General features: G+C 38.9%; 2 protein-coding genes across 5 annotated transcripts; one reads left to right on the top strand and one right to left on the bottom strand.

The window, feature by feature from the left end:
* The first annotated feature begins 1,212 nt into the window (after positions 1-1,212).
* LOC147308879 (interleukin-5 receptor subunit alpha-like) lies at positions 1,213-7,079 on the top strand. 3 transcript variants are annotated; one of them, XM_086272482.1, is made up of 12 exons: positions 1,213-1,359; positions 1,446-1,526; positions 2,578-2,646; positions 3,130-3,203; positions 3,507-3,562; positions 3,670-3,827; positions 3,912-4,081; positions 4,793-4,926; positions 5,497-5,653; positions 5,767-5,872; positions 6,218-6,299; positions 6,413-7,079. In XM_086272482.1, exons 4-12 carry the CDS (start codon positions 3,137-3,139, stop codon positions 6,491-6,493), a joined length of 1,011 nt encoding a protein of 336 aa, XP_086128608.1. In that variant the 5' UTR covers positions 1,213-1,359; positions 1,446-1,526; positions 2,578-2,646; positions 3,130-3,136; the 3' UTR covers positions 6,494-7,079. The 3 variants fall into 3 exon arrangements, with proteins under 3 accessions (XP_086128608.1, XP_086128609.1, XP_086128607.1); XM_086272483.1 differs by having other exon boundaries at positions 1,213-1,526; positions 3,510-3,562; XM_086272481.1 differs by having other exon boundaries at positions 1,213-1,526.
* A 2,512-nt stretch (positions 7,080-9,591) lies between these two features.
* Positions 9,592-16,316, bottom strand: LOC147308878 (SH2 domain-containing protein 1A-like). 2 transcript variants are annotated; one of them, XM_086272229.1, is made up of 4 exons: positions 15,858-16,316; positions 11,704-11,764; positions 11,470-11,608; positions 9,592-11,305 (listed from the first exon to the last, which is right to left on the bottom strand). In XM_086272229.1, the coding sequence occupies exons 1-4, from the start codon at positions 16,007-16,009 to the stop codon at positions 11,256-11,258; spliced, it is 402 nt and encodes a 133-aa protein (XP_086128355.1). In that variant the 5' UTR covers positions 16,010-16,316; the 3' UTR covers positions 9,592-11,255. The 2 variants fall into 2 exon arrangements, with proteins under 2 accessions (XP_086128355.1, XP_086128356.1); XM_086272230.1 differs by having other exon boundaries at positions 11,470-11,605.
* Between the last annotated feature and the right edge of the window lie 3,478 nt (positions 16,317-19,794).

Below are 19,794 nucleotides of genomic sequence, written 5' to 3'. Positions count from 1 at the left end.
AAGACACTACAGAAATCAAAGAACATGATTCTCACAGTGCTCCCAGCGGTCTCCAAGTGAGCAAGGGAACGATGTAGGAGGTGAATGACGGCATCATCCGCTCCAATGCCAGGCTGGTAGGCAAACTGAAGTGGGTCCAATGATGAGCTCACCAGGTGCCGAAGCTGAGCCAGGACCAGTTGCTCCAGGGTCTTCATCAGGTGGGATGTCAGAGCCACCGGCCTGTAGCTTAATTTGAAAACTTTAATGTTAAGCTGATGGGAGCACGAGCTAGAGAGGCCACGTGGCTGTGTCCCTTGCCTTGTTCATGCTGATACCTCATCTTGGCTAGGTTTTTTTATTGTCTGCGTTGATAAAGCAACTGGAACTGATTCCTGAATTCTCTCCGAATGGAGATGGCGAACCTGTGCCCAAACAGCCTGAGCCCTTGTTGAAGAATGTCATTATTCTCTCTTGAAAAAACCAAAGTGGTAACAACTCAAATCACCAAACCAAAACAAAAAAAGGAACTGAAATTAAAAGAAATCTTGACTTGACGAATGACCAAAAAGGACAAACTGAAATATTGAGCTCAATGGGACTGTGTTTCTTTGGTTTGTTTTTGTTAAGCCGGCTTATTATTAGTGTTATTGTGGATTTTGTAAAATGTGTCTTATTTTATTTTCACTGTTTCACAAAATAATAACTGTTGTTGCTCATTTCCTGCCTCCAGCCACTGTATTTAGCATTAGGTCTATACTTTTGGGTTGTCCTAGACTACTTAATATGTGTCAGGGATTACATGGACTTTAGCACTTATTTAATATACTGCCTCCATCAAGAACAAACACTGTCTACAGGGAGATGTGTAGTCAGTGACTGCCTGCAGACTGTCCTCACACTTCCCCTGCTCAGGTATAAAACTGGGTGGGAAAACCCTGACATTTATCCAACACACCAGTGAATACTTCAGGTATCAGCTGTTGGGAATAAATAATTTTTCAGTGCCTCAATAATGCTATGCTTTTTATTAATAATAAGTGTTATAAAGTTATATAGACCATATTTCCTTGTGTAGTAGATCGCTGCAGACTCTCGCTTACGCTCGCCTGGGAAAAATGTAGGTAAGAGGGGACCATCTCTAGTGGAAAGTTACTGAGACACTGTTGTTTAGATTAGAATGAGGGAATAATAAAACTCCGTAATAAAACTGTAATAAAACTGTCAGGGGCACACCACCATTTTGAGATCTGCAGCAACGTGCCTTGCAGGACGCATCTCCCTTCTAGAAGTAATGTGAAAGAGAAATAAAGTGTTAAATGGTCTACTGAGCAGTGTTTTGTCTTCCATCGGATGCCTCTGAGGAATCAAAAGAACTCGGTGAAGTGTTGATATTAACACAGGAGAGACTTCTCTGCAGGGTCGGCTGAAGCTGCAGATTGTGAGCTAACTGATTCTGTTAAAAGTCCGCAGATGAGAGGTGTGTCGGAGGAGTAACGTATTAACGTGCATTCGGTGTGAGTTAATACTGCGTGTGTGCTTACCATGTGAGTATTGTAAGATGAGAGTGAGGCTTGTTGACTTTATCTGTGTAATTTGCTATCGCTAAGAGGCTAGTCCCGTTGCTATCGCTAAGAGGCTAGTCTCGTTGCTATCGCTAAGATGCGTTTTGTTTGGCCTACTACAGGCAGCCTTGTGTTCAGCCCATATTTCATTCCATATACGACTTACTGTCAAGCATTGTGGTTGTAGGTGGATGTAACTATTTACTATGTTTATTCTCTGAATCGTTGCAATCTGCAGAGGTCTGGTTTGCCAATGTATATACAAGCCAGAAATTCATTTAGGGTGCCATCTAGTGGCCATGAGGTTATGGCAGATTGTATAACATTACGCTGGAAACCCACAGTACTGTATAAGGGGTACACTGCTATCCATAGTGGTTAATACAAATGTTTGTTCTTTCTGTTTACAGATGACCACACACACACATACCCATATACACACTCACACCCCCGTTACCTGCATGTGAATACTGTAATGCCTCCCTACCAACGCTGTACATCCTGTTGATGTCATCTGCCACCTCTTTAGTAAAGATATTTGAACTACATCACTGTGGAGTACCATTCCTTCTGACCGAGGACGACTCAGTTGAAGCGTGATCGGCAATCAGTGCAAACATACATTACAGATTCTAACATATAGAGAAAGAAAAGTGGAGGAAAGACAGAAAAAGCAGACTGAACCAGGGGGACAACATCTTATACAAAAAGATGTTATATGTAATTCTGTCTCGTTATTACATCTAGTTGTTATTGTTTTTACCTCAAATGTGGTTTAACCCAAATAAACTAAAGTAGATCAACATTATGTGGTTTGTATTAGAAAACCACATGATGTTGATCTACTTTAGTTTGTTGATATAGATCTGCTTTGCTTTGTTGAAGCTGATAATATTTATGCATTGATGTTGACCTGTTTCACTTTGCTTGATCTGCTTTACGAGCAAATGAAGAAAAAAGAAGAAACAGAAAGAAAGTCTTGGTTTCCTGGATCTGAGTACAGTATGTGACGTCATGCTTCTTCTTTCCCCAGAAATGTGTCATTGTCTTCAGGCAGCGAGAGCACAGAGAGCCACAAGACACGGAGGAGGGACAGCAGAAGGTGAGACTTTATTATTATTGCTATTTACACAATTTTTAATATAATATAGCTGGTAGGAAACTTGGGAATTTACCTCAATTCATAAGAGCGTGTTACGCCAGCATAGTGAGTCATAGTTGGGTCCACTTTTCTTTTTTTTTTTGAGGGAGAAGATATAAACAGAGTGAATAAACCAAACCAAGTCTTTCTTTTTTGTATAAATAAGTGTAAAATGGACAAGTGACTAACCTAGTGAAGAATTAAGACTCATCTGAGAAAAGATGTTTCTTTGTGGTTGATTATGTGCCCACTTAGACGCCTTACAAGCACCCACCTTCTACAAGTAAGCATGTAAAAAGGGGAAGTATTAAACACAGGAAATTGCTCATTGTAAAGTGGTACAATGGCGTTCCTGTGTTTACTGTACGGTGGCTGAAGACTTTATGCTCATTATTGTGTATCTGTGTCTCTGTCTTTCTGTGTGTGTGTGTGTAAAACACTCAGGTCGGCCATGGCTGTGTTTCCGATCCGTCTTGTAATTTGGTCCACTTCGTTGGTTTTGTGGTTCCCTCAAAGTGGTAGGTGGATGATTAATCGCAATGCAAACATGTCCTCAGGGGAAAAAAACGCTTAAGAAGAATGGCTTTTGGCAATGTGAAAATCAAAATATTTTTGCAGGAAATACCAGGAGCTTTATTTCAACAATGATTTTACTTTAACCTTTTTTAATCTGGGTGGTGTCAGACTTTGTTTCCTGCTTCCTTTACACAGTAAGCTAATCAAAACTGGACTCCTCTAAAACCCAGTTTATAGAAAAAAAAATACAAAATTCTGATCAGTTAAGAATTTGTGCTGCAGATTAAACGTGTGTTTTCTTATAGCAGCGACTGAAAGCCATGGTTTGGATCTCTGTCAGGAGTTTTCAGACACGTATGAGGTGAAAATGAGAATAAGCTTTTGTATAAACACTTTTGTTTTCTAATGACCTCACAGACGCAGTGCATGGTATTTAAATAAACTGTAAACTGTAAATTTTTGTATTAGATGGTTAACATACAGAATTCAGCAGAGGAGATTTCACATAAACCGCTTTCAGAAATAAAGGAGACGTTTATCTGCCTCCTCGACTCAACAAATAAGCTCAACTGCTCCTGGTCATTCAACACCTTAGAGAAAGATACTCGGCTCTCTGTGTTTATCAGGTATTATGATTTTTTTAAAGGTTCATTTTAATGTGGAACAATGAACGCTAAACATTGTTTTAACTCTGTACTTCTCTCTTCCAGTGTCTGTAATGAGGAAACAGTAATTAAGTCTCTAAGCCGTACTTTTGTGGAAAGAGTTGGATCGATGTCCTTGACTGTCAGTGGGGAAATATCAGGCGTAGTTTTACATTTTAACATGTCCCTGCACAACTGGATATCTTACACCTACGTGTATGACATGGACACACTAGGTAATACTATACAAACAGTGTTGAGTAGTTATATGAACCCAATTCAAAAAAAGTTGGGATCGAAAGTTGTTGAGTAAAATGTATGTAAAAAAGGATGGAATGTTTGGAAAGCTCATAAACCCATATTTTATTCACAGCAGAGCACAGAAAACATCACATTTTTAAACAGATTTATTATTTCAGGAAAAATATTATCTGATTTTGAATTTGTTGCCTGCAACACATCTCAAACTTTGGAATGGGGAAACAAAAGGCTGGAAAAGTAAGGGATAATAAAAAGAAACAGCTGAAAGAACATTTTGTTACTGGCAACAGCTCAGTGACAGGATTGAGCTTCTTAAGAGAGGTAGTGTTTCCCAGAGGTTTAGATGGGCAGAGGTTCACCAATCTGCAAAAAACTTTGTTTACAAAGTTGTGGAACAATTTCAGAATGATGTTCCTCCCAGTGACTTTGAAACACCTCATAATATATGATACATAATATCATCAAAAATTCTGAGAATCGGCCGAAAATCAATATTCTCTCGGGTCTCTGCAGTGCATTAAAAGCAGGCATTAATTTTAAAATGGACTGAGGAAAAGTGGAAAACTGTTCTGACCTTACACAAATCAAGTCTTTTTAGAACATAAGCTAAGGCTTGAGGTTAGGTTTAGGTTGTGTTGTTGTCAGATACCTTACTGATCATGTGCTTGTATGTGTGTGTGTGACAGAGCATCTTCCTCCACCTGCTAACATCTCTGCATCGTTCAATAATGATAACCTGATTGTAAAATGGGACCTGCCTCGCACCAGAAACGCCGTTAATGCTAACTGTTTTGAAAATGAAGTGGAAATACGTGATCAGGTACAGTACGCTTCACCACAGGCTGTCATTATTCCAGATGCAACATTCTGTTTTTGTTTTTTTTGTACGTGTGGCAGGAATAGTGAACAAGACAAACTTCTTTTTAACCCTGTGAGGTCTAAGGCTCCATATGTATGGCTATTTTTTTTAAACAAAATAATAATAATGCTGCCCCTGCTTTGAAAAATGTTTCTGTCCTCATAAAAACGCAAAAACAGGGGGAAAAAACCAATGATTAGTGCTGTTAAGGGCATGCCAATGCAGCAGGTGTCAACTTAACCCAGACTGTACAGAAAACCTGCAAAGAATAACCACAATCTGATGCCAAAAAAGGAGATAAAGGTGCAGTCCTTGCAAGATAAAAACTGTGTTTTTATTGTAAGAAACTAAGCTTTAAAAATTGTAAAAGCTCAGTTTTCAGTTTCTTTGTAAAACAATTTAAAAAAGAGGGTTATGATAAGTCATACTTAGACCTCAGAGGGTTAATTGAAGTCCAAAGTCAGAGCAATCTTATCAGTCGGCCTTGTTAAAGTGAGATTAACCATTTTTTGATTAATCTCTTTAAAACAGGAAAAAACAACATCTTGGCTACCCAAACACCATACAAATCATACAGTGGCAAGTGTAGATCCTTCACACAGCTATAGCGTGAGAATGAGGACAAGAATATCATCGCATTGCTCAGGATCAGATCACTGGAGTGAATGGAGTCCCACTGTCACACCGTGTAAGTCCTCTATGTCTTCTTGTGCAGTGGTTGAAACAGTGGCTGATGATGCAGTGTTATAATTATCAACATGTCAGTTTAATGAACAGTGCTTTTGTGTTGTGTATCTGTAGCGATGGAACAGTCAGATTCTGTGCTCAAGCCTGTGGTGATAGTCTTCATTTGTCTCGGAGTACCCATGGGCCTGCTGGCTTTGGTGCTGTTTGTGCGCTATCAGAGGTATTGTGACTCCTCCTTTTGCTGGTTTGTTTTGTTTTAAGCTGTTTGTGTCTCTCTGATCCACTTTGTCATGATTTTTAAATGTGAAACTGGTTTTAAATGTGAAAGAACAAAGTTGAAAAGGAGAAGTGAGAGAATGGCATCTTTCTTCACACCACAGCATCCACCCTAAAGTTCTTCAACCTACAGGCAAAAATCCCCCGGTTTGACTTGTTAACTAACCAAATAAGGAGAATGCAAAAGGAGATACAAGATAAAACACTTCCTCCCTTGCATCTGTTTTTTCCCCCCTTTTAAAACTAAAAGCGTGTCAAGGATCGTTTTGTGTATACTTGTGTGTTTTAGGGTGACTAAGGTCCTTTTTCCTCCGATTCCTCGCCCCCCAGCAAAGTACAAATATTTCCTGGAAAAAAGCGATGCATTTAATGTGAGTACATTGTAGACTGTGAATACACAAGCTCACATTTCTAACACTTTACGAACCACCAAGATGTGTGTATACAAAATTTAAAAGCTTTGTTTCCTGTTTTGTGTTGCCAGTTTTTCTATTCTACCCCATCGGCTAAGCCTGAAGAAGTGATCACTGAGGTTGAAGACACTGGGAAAAACCCTGGGAAGTAATACAGGATGCACAGGTTGAAGAAGAACAACAACAATGAGGACTTTCATTATATCTAAATGTATAGCCTGTCTGGTTTTTCTTATATGATATTTCATTTCAGGAGGCGTATACAGGTGTTAAATACATGCAAAGGTTGTGTTTATGCGTTTCTATGTATAGCCTTGTAATCTAGCCTTTCAGATCTATATATACCTTTTATACCTTTTGATACATATAAAGAGTGCATACCAATGTAACAACAGCACAAAGGTTAACTTTGTATGTCTTTTTTTAATATGTGAAATAAGGTTGGGGGATGAATATTCATTAGCTGTTTTGAATCTCATTCACACAGCCTCATTCGTCTTAAGCCTTCTTTTTAGACGAGTGGTGAATTTGGAGTAGTTTAGCCTCTTAAGTGCATCCCAAGAAAAGCAAATATGATATATTTAGAGAACTATTAAAAGTGCAAATTAAAATAAAAAGAAGATGAGGACTAAAGGGGACACAAGAACATGGGTCAGCCATGGGAGTCAAGCCAGCCTTGATAAAATGTGAGGATTTTAAACAAAATGTGAATAAAGCCAAGTTAACCTCAAAGAAGAAGTTTGAATTTCTGAACAGGAGATACCTGTTTTCGTATCAGAGATTTACATGCTTAAAACTACAGTTGTGTATGTGAAGCTGTTATACTTACCTTAGCGCACCGTAACAGTAACAAAACATTCAATTTTCTCCTAAAAGTAAACAAATGTTGAACCGTTGCAGGCTGAGAAACACAACAGCAGTTTATTGTGTGGTTTTTGCACTTTGGTTATTGTAAAGATTGAAAACAAGATATAGACTGTGATCAACCTGATGACGCTTAGAGGTGCTAAGATGGATTTTCACCACACTTTAAGTTTATCTATCAATGTGTGATCATGGGAAATTGTAGCTCTGTAGAGGCAACCACTACAATGATGGAACTTCTGTGTTGGTATTTTTTGTGAATAGATTTTGTCTAGTGATAGCATGCCAGATAGTTTTGGCTAGTATGTGATCAAAACGAAAGCCAAATTCAAACTTGTACACAACATAGTCAGTGTATCGCTGAGTATTTGAGCATTAACACGTACCGTATTTTTTGGACTATAAGGCACACTTAAAATCCTTTAATTTTCTCAAAAATGGACAGTGCACCTTATAATCCAGTGTGTCTTATGTATTGTGTTATGTATTATGTATTGTATGTATTATGACCTCTAGCCAGTTTTATGTGGTACACGGCACTCATTAATCTGTCAAAAAATGTTTTAGTATGACATTGGTAAGCTACAAAGCCACAGATCTTGATGGATTGTTGGATCATTACGGCTACCGTAGTCAGGAGCCTCGCGGGGTATAACAGACCAAACTTCAGTCAGGAGAACAACTGAGATAATCCATCCACAATATGAGGTTTGCATTAATATACTGCAACAACATGGGAATCCGTTCTTTAAGTCTGACGTCACTAGTCGTATCTGGGCTCAAACTCCGCTGCAGGTCCCTAAGTCAAACGATCACTGTGGCATCACTGAGAGTTGAATGATCAGCGTTCTGCTCTACCAAGTGTAACAATTGAGTTTAACATCCAGGCATCCATGAAAATGGAATTTATGACATTTAACGGAGTTAGAAGTTAGCAGGAAGTTAGCTCGCTTCCATCTAAATACAATATAGCATGTCCTGACAGGGATTTTGGAAACAAATTCAAACGTACAGCTTTCTTATCACTTCCAACATAAATGAAGACAGAAAACTACACAGCAGTGACGTTTGTAGGGTAACTGAAGTTTGGCTAGCTGGTATATAATGATGTGCTACGTGACCGCTAGCGACACAGCTATGTGAGCATAATATAAACACACTAACTTTTTTCCACTTGATAAAAGTTAACGTGAGGTTTCTCGGTGGTCGGGACCAAATGTAATCGCATGGCAGAATGCTGTAAAAGGACCAAACTTCAGCCAGGAGAACAACTGAGATAATCCATCCACAATACGAGGTTAGTCATTCATATACTGCTGCATGGGCTGGGCTGTAGTTACATCGTAAGGTTTTAAAAACTGAGCTTAAATAAATGATTAGCGGTAATAAAGCCGAGGGAGGTCAACAGTGATCACTGACTGTTTTTAGGAGCTTTTTGAGATTAAATAGAAGAAAATACATAACATTAAACATGTTAACAACACAAAAGCCATATTAAATGCAGACTACTTTAGGCCCGGAAGCAGGATTCGTCATGTCATCACTTAAAGACCGGATAGAGCAGCTGCAAGAGAATTCAACATTATTGAATCAGTGGTACAGACTTGGAGGAAGCACGAAGAATGAGTCGAGTCAGGTTTGACTTATCTGACTGTTTTGTTTCACTTAATGCGTCTTATAATCCGGTGCCCCTTATGGTCCGAAAAATACGCTAAACTATTGCCAGGGGCTAAGGTGAGGCAGCTCTACATTCTGGTGTAGCAGTGCAGCGTGGGAAAATGAGTCACTTAGAAATAAGTCACAAAACCTTTCTACTGTGAACTGTGAGCACCAGTAAATGTGTTTTCTTCATGTGCTTTTTTCTGGTCTTTACTGGTCATGGTGGATTTACATCATTGTAAAGTATATAGGAAAATGTTATATTAGCCGCCATGGCTGCTGTCCAATTCATAGACATTATAAAGATTTTATAAAGCTGGAATTAGGAAAACAAAACTGTAACTAAAGAATATCATCAGCTTTTTAATTTAGAAATTTTAAATTCTGGACTCCTTCTAGAAGGAAGTCCTGCTGCTCAGCAGCCATGAACCTATTACAAGTATAAGTATTACACAATGTATTACTGATTACTTTTCCACCATGTAGCATAAATACTGATTGGAGATGTTAATTCTTTACATAACTTTTCTAATCTGTAAAATGACCTTAAATCCACCTTTACATAATTACCAGCTAACAACAGAAAGGCTACAGTTCCACACACCGGCCTAAAGAGATTTCATGGCGATCACCATAGCGATTCTGCTTTAGAAACATGAGCAGGCAGAAATAAAGGCTGCAAGACTGACTGCTTACATCTGCCTTTATTACATGTTGAAGATCAACCTTTCGCTACTGGGCTTTGAATAGTATTAAGCAGCAATTTTTTTAATTAAAAGATATTTTCAACAAGATATAATCAGATAACTAAGAGCAACTCATCGTGTACAGATCTCCTGTCTTAATGTGGGACATTACACGTAAGCTTTACATTTATCGTTGGAAACTGAAATTGGCCGGGCCGCGCTATGAATTCTGGGATATGGTGGGCCACAAAGGACACACCCGACCGATCCTTCAAATTCGGGGAAATGAAGGACGCATTTGAAGTAGTCGACGGATTGGGACAGCCTTCGTCACCTGGCTGTGACGTAATCGGCCATCAAATGCAGCCTCCGAAGGATGCAGCCTACATTTGGGACACAGCTCTTGTGTCCTCTTTCTTTCAGCTTTTGTCATCCCTCAGATTACATTTATTACACATTAACCTTACTTTTCTCCCTTAAAGACACAACAACTGTATCTTTAGCTAGCAAAAACACTGCTTGCTAATCTGTACAGGAACCATTTGAGTGGATGCTAATATTTTTTGAGCTGTTTGGAATTACTTGTCATACTTACATGTTTTTTTTTAATTACCTCATTTATGCTTGCCCCTCCTCTGTTACACTTTTTTTACGTGTTTATGTTACTCAGCTTTTGCAGCATGAATGTCTGACAGGAACAAGAAAGTGTGCAGGCTTGTCCACAGCATCAGTGGGGAAAAACCACTGGCAGAACAGCTGTATTAGCTTTAAAGCATCTTGTTTTAAACTGCCCTTAATGAATGAAGGTGTTGGCAAGAGTTGCAGCTGATTCGCGCAAGACGAGAAGCTCTGTTTGTTTTATTATCCATCTTCTACCTGTCCATAAGAAAAGAAATTTGCACATTTCCACCCAGAATTTACTGTTTGTATACATTTCACAGTCACAGAATTCTATACAAAACTCCTATAATTGATCTGAGATAGTTTTTAAATATATTAACATTTAATTAGTAGCATAAGTTTAACAGATTTCATACCATAAAGTCATTTTCAGACCTGCTATCACATGTTGTCAGTTATTGAGATCTGTGAAAATGAAAAAAAATAAATGAACAATTAAAGTCGTTGTGCCAGAAAGTTTGGTGCTCACAATAGATTTCACGGTCTACCTTTCCTGCTCTGCTGCGTTTGCTACGTCGTTACAATGAGCGAGCATAAACCGATAAACCAGAACTCAAACAGTTCACTGTACACGACTTTCTCAACGAGACAGAATGCTAACAAACGTCAACAATCTTGATCCAAATACAGCACTTGTCAAAACTTCTACAACATAAAACATTACATTAAGCCTGACACCATTTGGACAGAAATCATTGATGTATGCACCCAAAAAGGCACAAACATCGATGAACGTAGGTCTGATGAAAAAGACACTGCATAAAATTAAAAAAACAAAAACAAAAGAAAACTCAAAAAACCAGCAACAAAAAAGTGCTCCCACTCATGGCGTGTGTTAAAACATTTAAATATCTTTCAGTAGCAGTTTGCGGGCTACTGAAAATATGTCTTAAACCATGACTAAATCAACACAAAAACTGAAAATAAATACACAAAGAAATTGAGAAACAGGGGCAGACGAGATGAGCGAGGCGCTGTGGTTTCTGTCGGTTTGATCGTCTGAGAGATTAAGAGCACGATGGCCTCAGTACACAGAGCTGCTGCTGCTGTTGTTCATTTCCATGTAAAGAAACTCTGTGGTGGAGATCAGTGAGACTGTGTTAGAGGTGACTAAATAGATTATGAGTCAACATAGACATTTTAAATGAGTTTACGGGTGTGCTTTTGCCTCCGTGGGTGAATGGGCCGTGTGTGTAAGCAGGGAAAAATATGCGCATGTGTGTATTTGTGTGTCATACCTTCGCCCAAGCTGTTTCGTACTTGTGTTTTGTCCAGGGGATCTGTGAGCGGGGCTATTCCAACTACAGCAGTCCTCCTGTAGCCTTCTATTAGTGCCTCCAGAGTCCTAAATGTTGGTGATCTGGCTGTTGAATCCTGCTAATCAAAGAAACAATCCCACATACACAAAACTATAAATGCCCGCCTTATGTTGTGTTTGTGTGTGTGTGATCTATATCTGTGTGTACCCCCACCTGAAGGCACCAGCCATCGGCAGAGCGTAGGAGCCTGTAGGTGTGAACAAACGGTGCTTTCCTGTAAAAAACAACAACACAAAAAACGACAATTCTTAAGTCCGAATGACTTTCTTTAAAATCTGGTGTATCTGAAAGTGCATATCTGAAAGAGACACAAAATGTGGTTTGGGGTGGAGGATGATTCAGTGATTTCAGATGTGTGTTTCACAACCTGAAACGAGTTGCCAGAGCAAATCTGATTGATGTGTATAGTCATATTTTCCTTTTTTTGTTGCTTATCGTATTATCACCCTGCAAAACAAAGGTTGCAGTCTGAATTATTGTGTCACGGCATGTGGCAAATATATTTTTAATAGAGGGCGTTGTTAAAGGCTTATTGTATTGTGCACTTCTGACACGTAACGCCCTCCACATGTACTCAGCTTTTGTTACATTTCTACATACGCAGTATGGGACACCAGCCACACTGCAGAGAACAGCCCAGTCTGGACTACATTTATGCTGGCTGCCTGTATAAGAGAGCTACCAGCATTACTAAGGACTCAATGTCACGGCCTGTGACCCGGCATTTTGAATTCACTTTTTATTTTTTGATTTGTTATATGATATTGAATATATGCTTAGTTCTGGTGTTGCCATTATTAGTTAGGATTTAGTTGAGTTTTATTCTAGTTTAGGTTCCCATCTATGTCCCCTTCTGTGAGTCTGTTCTTGTCTTCTGTGCTAGTTGTCATGTCTACGTCTCTCAGTGTTTCCTGTTTTATTTTGAAAGTCTTGTTTCTATGTTTACTGTGTTTAATGTACCTTACCCTGTTGTGTCATGATGTTCAATTGTGTCAGCTGTTTTCCCCATATGTTTCCACTTCCCCTAATCACCTCTGTGTGTATTTGGTCTTTGTGTTTTCTTTTAGTCATCGTCGGGTCATCTGTATTCCTTCATCATGTATTCTGCTCAGGTCGTGTTCAGGTTTCATGTTCTTGTACATCATATTTTCTCGCACGTCCCTGTTTAATGCTCGTGTCAGTTATCATCAGTGTTGGTCAAGTTACTTGAAAAAAGTAATCAGTAATTGATTACTTCCCCCAAAAAGTAATCCCGTACTTTACTGATTACTTATTTTCAAAAGTAATTAATTACTTAGTTACTTTTTAAAAACACAATTTACAACCTGAATAGGTGATAAAGCAATAGATCTTTCAGCCCAATTCTACTTTTTCTACATAATCCATCATACAAAATGTAATCAAATGGAAAAGTCTCTTTTTAAAACTTGTTTTATTAGTTTTAGTCTTTTAACTTTATGCATCAAGCAAAAATGTAATTATATGCAACATTCTCTGACTGGAAGAAATTTGTTTAAATATTTAAACCTATTTTCTGCACATTCCAGCACATAAAATTAAATATTTTTTGTGTTTACACTGACTCTTTCAAATAGATGCAAGTAAAACACAGCAGAAAATAAATAAAGTCAAAGACTAGCGGTCCTTTTGCTCTATTTTCACCTGTAAAGCAGGAGTAGGGTAGGCGGAGGTTTACCCTGGTGCAGGTGTGCTACAGCGGTCAGTGGAAGAATCCGCGAGTTTCTCTGTGAATTTCCCATTACGTCGTTGTGCACTCGGTGCTTGTTTAGGGGTTTTTTCGCTGTAAAAAGAAGTTTTCTTCCCACGCACAACGGACACTAATGTTTTTGTCACTTTTTATGGAATCAAACTCAAAGTAAGGTCAGTACTTCCACGCTTTAAACGCTGCATGCTCATACTCTCTCCCGCACTCGATATGTCATCCATTGTTGATCTGCACACAGCTGTTGCCATGAATGTCGCACTTGCTTACGTCACTGTCGTGAGACATTATCGCAAAAAAATCACGGTTTTAGTAACGCAGTAACGCAGCGTTCCTACGGGAAAGTAACGGTAATCTAATTACCGTTTTTGCAATAGCAATCCCTTACTTTACTCGTTACTTGAAAAAAGTAATCGGATTACAGTAACACGTTACAAGTAACGCGTTACTGCCCATCTCTGGTTATCATAGTTATCACAGATTGGTCATAGTTCAGTTTTTCCAGTTTGGGTTTTACTTTAGTTTTTGCCCTGCTCGCCTCTGATTTGTTTTGTTCTTCGTGTTTAATCAGTCTGGCTCATTTTTTTTTTAAAGACACAGTTCTGTCTCCTTCCCTGTCTGCACTTGGGTCCACTTCATCATCACACCGCTGTGCCCTGCCGTGACACTCAGTGTTTCAGATTTGGCAAAAGATTGCTGTATTTTTGTTTGTTTGTTTGTTTGTTTGTTTGTGGGGTTTTTTTGTTTTTTTAAAAGGCTCTAACAAAACTGCAATTTGTATCCCACCCCGAATGCAACAATGTGGATGCTTTTCTGATTTAACAAAGATCGCTTCAGGTTCTGCGTAACTGAGATGACATTGTGAAAATTTTAGTCCAATAAGAACTCAACCACAGCCAAGTATAAGAGTAAAATACTGCTTAAACATTGGTGCAACAGCGATATCGATCTGTGTAAAATATCAGTATATTAATCAGAGGGGCCAATTTTAGCTTGTGGGTAAAGTTTTAAAGCAGGAAGTACTTTTTTATTTATTTATATTATTTTACTTATGTTTTCATACAGGGCTTATAATGTATTTTTAAATGGGGGCATAAGTTCTTTCACCTAAGTATAACTTAAATACTTCCTGTCATAATTTTCAAGTACTACATAATAGCAGTTATAATTTCACTGGAGATTATGAAATTTTTCATTTCATTACACAGTGGGACTTAAGTCGTGGTTATAATCAAGATAAGATTAAATAAATAAATTGATTTAATAATATTTTTTTATTATCAATAATCCAGGTACTTTTATTTATCCAGGTAATTTTATTTATGCTACATTTAGCATAAAATAAAATAACATAAAATATTAGAAATGTTCTATTTAAATGCAACATTTATCAAATGACGTAGTGTCACAAAATGTCGAGTGTAACAAGCATCGTTTTAACAGTTTTAGAAAAATGGTCAATTATTTCCTACTTACATAGTGGGGCTGCAGGCTGCATCCTAACTATTCTAAATAAGCATTATTTTTGGTGTACTCTATTCTGCGTAGTGTTCTGTTGTTTAGTAGGAAATTACTATTTCTAATTTTTAATATACAGCATGGAAAAATATGAAATTTTAAAAGACTGAAGACGAGGGAGGACACAACCTTTCAGTCTGTGACTCCAAGGACCTCTAGAACAGTTCATTATTCCAGGTCAGTTAAGCTGACTCAGTGGAGCTTTCTAAAAAACAGTTAAAAACTTTTTTGTTTAATCGGGACTCCTGTTGATGTTCTTTTATTGTGTATGTTTTTCTTTTCTTCTGTTTTAACCTAGTTCTCTATTGATATTGATTGTGTTTTCATTGTTGTGCAGCGCTCTGTGACTCTCATGTCTGTGAAAAGCACACTACAAATAAGCTTTACTTACCTTGTTACACTCTCTAAAAGCTTTCCTTACCTTTAAACACATATCACTGAAATGCATAACAACCAGCAGCCCAAAAACCCAGTGTAAGAAACGGGGATTAAGATACTCGATAATAGACCCCACACCCCCTAAAAATACTGAGTCATTACAACAACTGAGAAAACGACAACTGAGCATTTCTCCTTTAATCTAAAATATCAGAACCAGACTCCGAGATTGTAGATTTATATTGCTTCATTTTGTTTTTCACAGAGCATTTGCACATTTCAGTCTAGTTGTGTGAAAATGTGTCCCAGTTGTGGGACTATGGCTTTTCTGTGTGCACGCTTGTCTACACGCACTCCCAGTGTCTGTGTGAGTTTTTTCTGGTTTCTTTTTTTCTTGTAAACCAATCCAACAGTAATCATTAATTATAATAAGTAAAGCATCATTTGTGTAGTTTTTATTTTAAAATACCAAGAAGGTATTTGTTACAGCGTAATTAGTATCTCCTCAGTTGTTACTCCCTTGTATCTGCAGTGTGAAATACAAAGTTAATATCACAGCGCTCTGTATATGTACTCATAAATACATACATAATTAAATCAAAAATATCCTAGTAAACTCATAAGTTTGCACAACTACAAGAAAACTGGCACTTTGGGTCACACTTGTACCGCTCCTCCGGCAGCTCACCTCACACACAGACAGTAGGCTCCCCGCACTGTGCTGCTGTCTCTCAGTAGAAAGCTGCCATCATACCCGAATCTCTCCAGCAGCCGCTCTGTGTCCTGACTTCCAATACTCCCATAGTAAATTGACTGTACCAGCCTCCCCTCAGTCTCCATGTTGGCTCAGTGGCAGAAACCCATCTGAGCCTTTTTTGCCAAAGTGCAGCAGACACCAGCAGCAGAGGAGTGTGTGAAAGGCTATGAGGCAGGAAAAGCCTTTCTGGTTTTCACACTTTTGTGTCATGCAGCTGCACTTCGCACGTTCTTGCACTTTTTTTAACCCGAATCATGCCTTTTATCTGTTGAAAAGCGAAAGTTTGTTTTCTCCTTTGCTGTTCGGCCCCTTTCGAATTGTTGTTCTTGTTCTGCAAGTCACAAAAGAGAGAAACAGAGGAAAATACTAATCAGCCGTGTTCCACCGCTTTAGGAGTATTTCTAATGCTACTGTATATACAAATGAAATGAACTGACACACATGTGTGCATGTGCATGAGCCACAACTGGGACTGAAAGAAAAAACATTTAAGCAGACAGTTTATATATGTCTGAAAATATATAAACCACACACATAAACCACACACGTATGCATACAGAGGTTCAAACTCAAAATCTCAATCACAGGTGTGGTTTGGCACTACCATGTTTATTTGTGGAAAAAAACTTAAAAATGGAGCTGAAGTGAAGAAACGCTTCGAAGAAATGTTCCTATTCACATTAACCCGTTTTGCCCCACTGGCAACAATTGTTGCCAAAGTTTATCACTGTCATTTTCGACTCACAATAAAAAATCTCAAAGGTACTAATGCAACTTTTTCCACTTATATGCTAGTAGACAACTTAGACAAAGGTTTTGATTTTTAAAAAATCGTTTCCAAGTGCTTCCTATCGCATGACATCATCTGCTTCCCGCTCTTTCTGGCTGAAGACATGGCGGATGCAAATCATCCTGGAAAGAGGTAATTTTCACAAATTTCTTATGACTTTCCCCCCAAACATATTTATAATTATTTAATCATTCAAGTCTCTAGAGTAACCCTCCCCAAAAAAATTGTACCTAGGATAAATATTTTTTTGTTCATGGGCTTATTTCTGTGAGTGGCAACAAAAGTTGCCAGTGGGCACATAGCATGTCGCTAACTAAAGGAAAACACTGTCTGCAGGATTGCTCCTAATTTACTTATTTAAAATTGTAGAATGATGTACAATGGCTCATTTTAGTCCTTTTAGAATAATTCCTAGCTAAATAAATTCACAGGTATTCAAGGCCTCTGTGTATAGGATTTTTATACATTACCATACATCATTTTCTTGCTAGCTAAAATTCGCTTGCTAGCTAACATGTATGTTGTCCTTTCCTTAGGTACACCGTAGCAGAGATCCTGGCCATGCTGCAGGACTCTGAAACTGTGGCGGACATCACAGTTGTGCCTGAGTCAGAAATGCACGCACATGACACAGACTGTGACAGTGACCAATCTGATGATGAGGCCACTGGTGACCATAACCGCCTCCCATCAAGAATACTCAAAGGTGAAGGCTTTCTACCTAATTCGGACATGCAGCTGCCAAATCCCCCCGATGATGATCCTGGGTGCTCATCCTCAGTGAGTCAGACAGAGACTAGAAAGGTCAGTGGCACAAATGAAAATGTGACCAGTCAGATTGTTGGGCCCATGCTCCACAAAACTAAGAACCAAGACAGGAAATTCAAAAAAATCAAAATTGCGGCCAAAGCTGGCCTTGGCCTTGGCCTTGGCCTGGCAGAGAAAGCTGAAGTGCCACCTGGAGTCAAGTTTTACCACGACAACCTCTTCACAACCCTGTCCCTGGTGGATGAGATGACCCTGAGAGGCTATGGCAGCTGTGGCACGATGCGACAAACTCAGCTCCATAACGTTCCCTTCACAGCACCCCAGACCTTCAAGAAGACACCCAGAGGAGATGCTGAGTATCTGGTTGAGGCAGAGAAGCTGATTGTAAGGTGGAATGACAACAGCGTGGTCACCGTGGTGTCGAACATGGAGAGGGAGTTCACCGAAACTGAGGCGAAGAGATGGAATAAACAGAAGCGGATTATGGACAAGGTCAGACAGCCCAAGTGTATCCAGGACTACAACACACACATGGGAGGAGTGGACCTGCATGACCAGTTTGTCAGCCGCTACAGAGTCAACATCCGGTCCAAGAAGTGGTGGTGGCCATGCTTCAGCTGGGCCCTGAACAGTGCCATGGTGAACAGCTGGTGCTATTACAGGTACACAAGGCTGTATGTTATTTAGTGATATCACAATCGAGTTGGTGATGTTTGACTCGAGGTCATCGCTAGTGCTCTTCGGTCGACAAGAGCAACAGTGATGATATCCAGACCAACATCACAAACTCAAGTGTGATATTGCTTTTACAGAACATTCTACATATGGGGCATGACGTTGTAGAAAGGATGAAACGATGCACATTCATGCATCTATCATGCTTGTTTTGTCATTCATTTAGGTCCTGGAAAAGCGGGGAGAAGGATCTCCTCTCCTTCCAGAGGCTGGTAGCCCAGACCCTCCTCCTGCGCCATGGAACAAAGCCAAGTAGGCAGGGCAGAAGATCTTCAATGGCGGTGGCGATAACTGATGCCACCAGGTTTGATAATTTGAACCACTGGCCCTGCAACACTGGTAGCAGGTACAAGCGATGCAAGAACTGCGGCGGACGCACATCATTTGCGTGTGGAAAGTGTGATGTGCCACTACATGTGGAGTGCTTCAAGAAGTACCACACTGAGTAGAACATGCATGAAAGATGATGGAATGTATGGGAAGAAATATGTTATATATGTATATATGTTTTTAGAGGTTCTAAGAAAAAAATGTTTGTTGAGTTTTTGAGTATAAAAAAATTGAGAATAAAGAAATCAGTTCAAATTGTTTGATGTTTTGAATTTTATACAGGGGGAACCTGAGGCTCCACCTTTTTGTTATTATTTATTATGACTATATTATTATTTTGTTCTTATTATATTATTATTATTACTTCTCTATTATTATTATTAGGTGACATTTGACCTAGTGACAAGCTGTGTGACTACTGGCAACAATTGTTGCCAGTCATAAAAATGCTATTTTCTTCAAAAAAAAGTACAAAATGGAAAAAATAAATACATAACATGATTCAGAGGGACTCAACTGATAAAATGATATGCCTTACAACTCTGAAAAAAATCTGGGCACAAACGGGTTAAACAGCAGCATGAAGGAGCATCCTAGCTATACCGATTAGCACAAACAACAGCACAGCAACACAACTGTAATAGATCCAGTAACTCTATTAAGAGTAATGACCTTAACTTTTTCATGAAACGTGGTGTAAATCAGCTGTATATCACCACACGTTTTTTTGGACGTTTATCTTATAATAATCACGCATAGTTAATTATGTCAAAGAACAGAATGGGACTCACCAAGCACTTTAAATGTGTGAACCTGATTAGCTTCATTGGCCCCTTTTTCACTCCAGATTTGAGCATTTTCCTTGTTGGATTTTCCCGTTTTTATATTTAAAAAACTTATCGCCTGTATATACTCCCATGTTAGTTGCTTTTATTGTTTTAACGCTCCCCTTTAACGATAATAATCGAAACATCTATAAAGAAAAAAAAAGCAGCAGCAAAAGGGATTTGTTGGGTTTACTGCATGTCATAACTATCTCCACCAGTTGTCGCTGGTGTCGCACTAAGGAACAGCAGCCACCATTAAACCGCTGAAGAAGAAGTCAATTTCTTCGTTTATTTCCCCTCGCCTCACTGGGCGTGACTGCTTCTGGACTTCTTCTGGGCAAATAATGATTAACCGTAAAAATTTGACCCGTTGAATCGACTGTGTTGTTCCGCCTCAGACTGAAAAACATAAAGCAGC

Source organism: Aulonocara sp. 'chitande type north' Nkhata Bay, linkage group LG18, assembly GCF_057382095.1.
Source record: "Aulonocara sp. 'chitande type north' Nkhata Bay isolate Kocher_YH1m ecotype deep benthic linkage group LG18, A_spYH_male_GT1.1, whole genome shotgun sequence".
NCBI classification, from domain to species: Eukaryota; Metazoa; Chordata; class Actinopteri; order Cichliformes; family Cichlidae; genus Aulonocara; species Aulonocara sp. 'chitande type north' Nkhata Bay.
The sequence above is the reverse complement of the archived record's forward strand: the minus strand, read 5'-3'. Positions and strand labels throughout refer to the sequence as shown.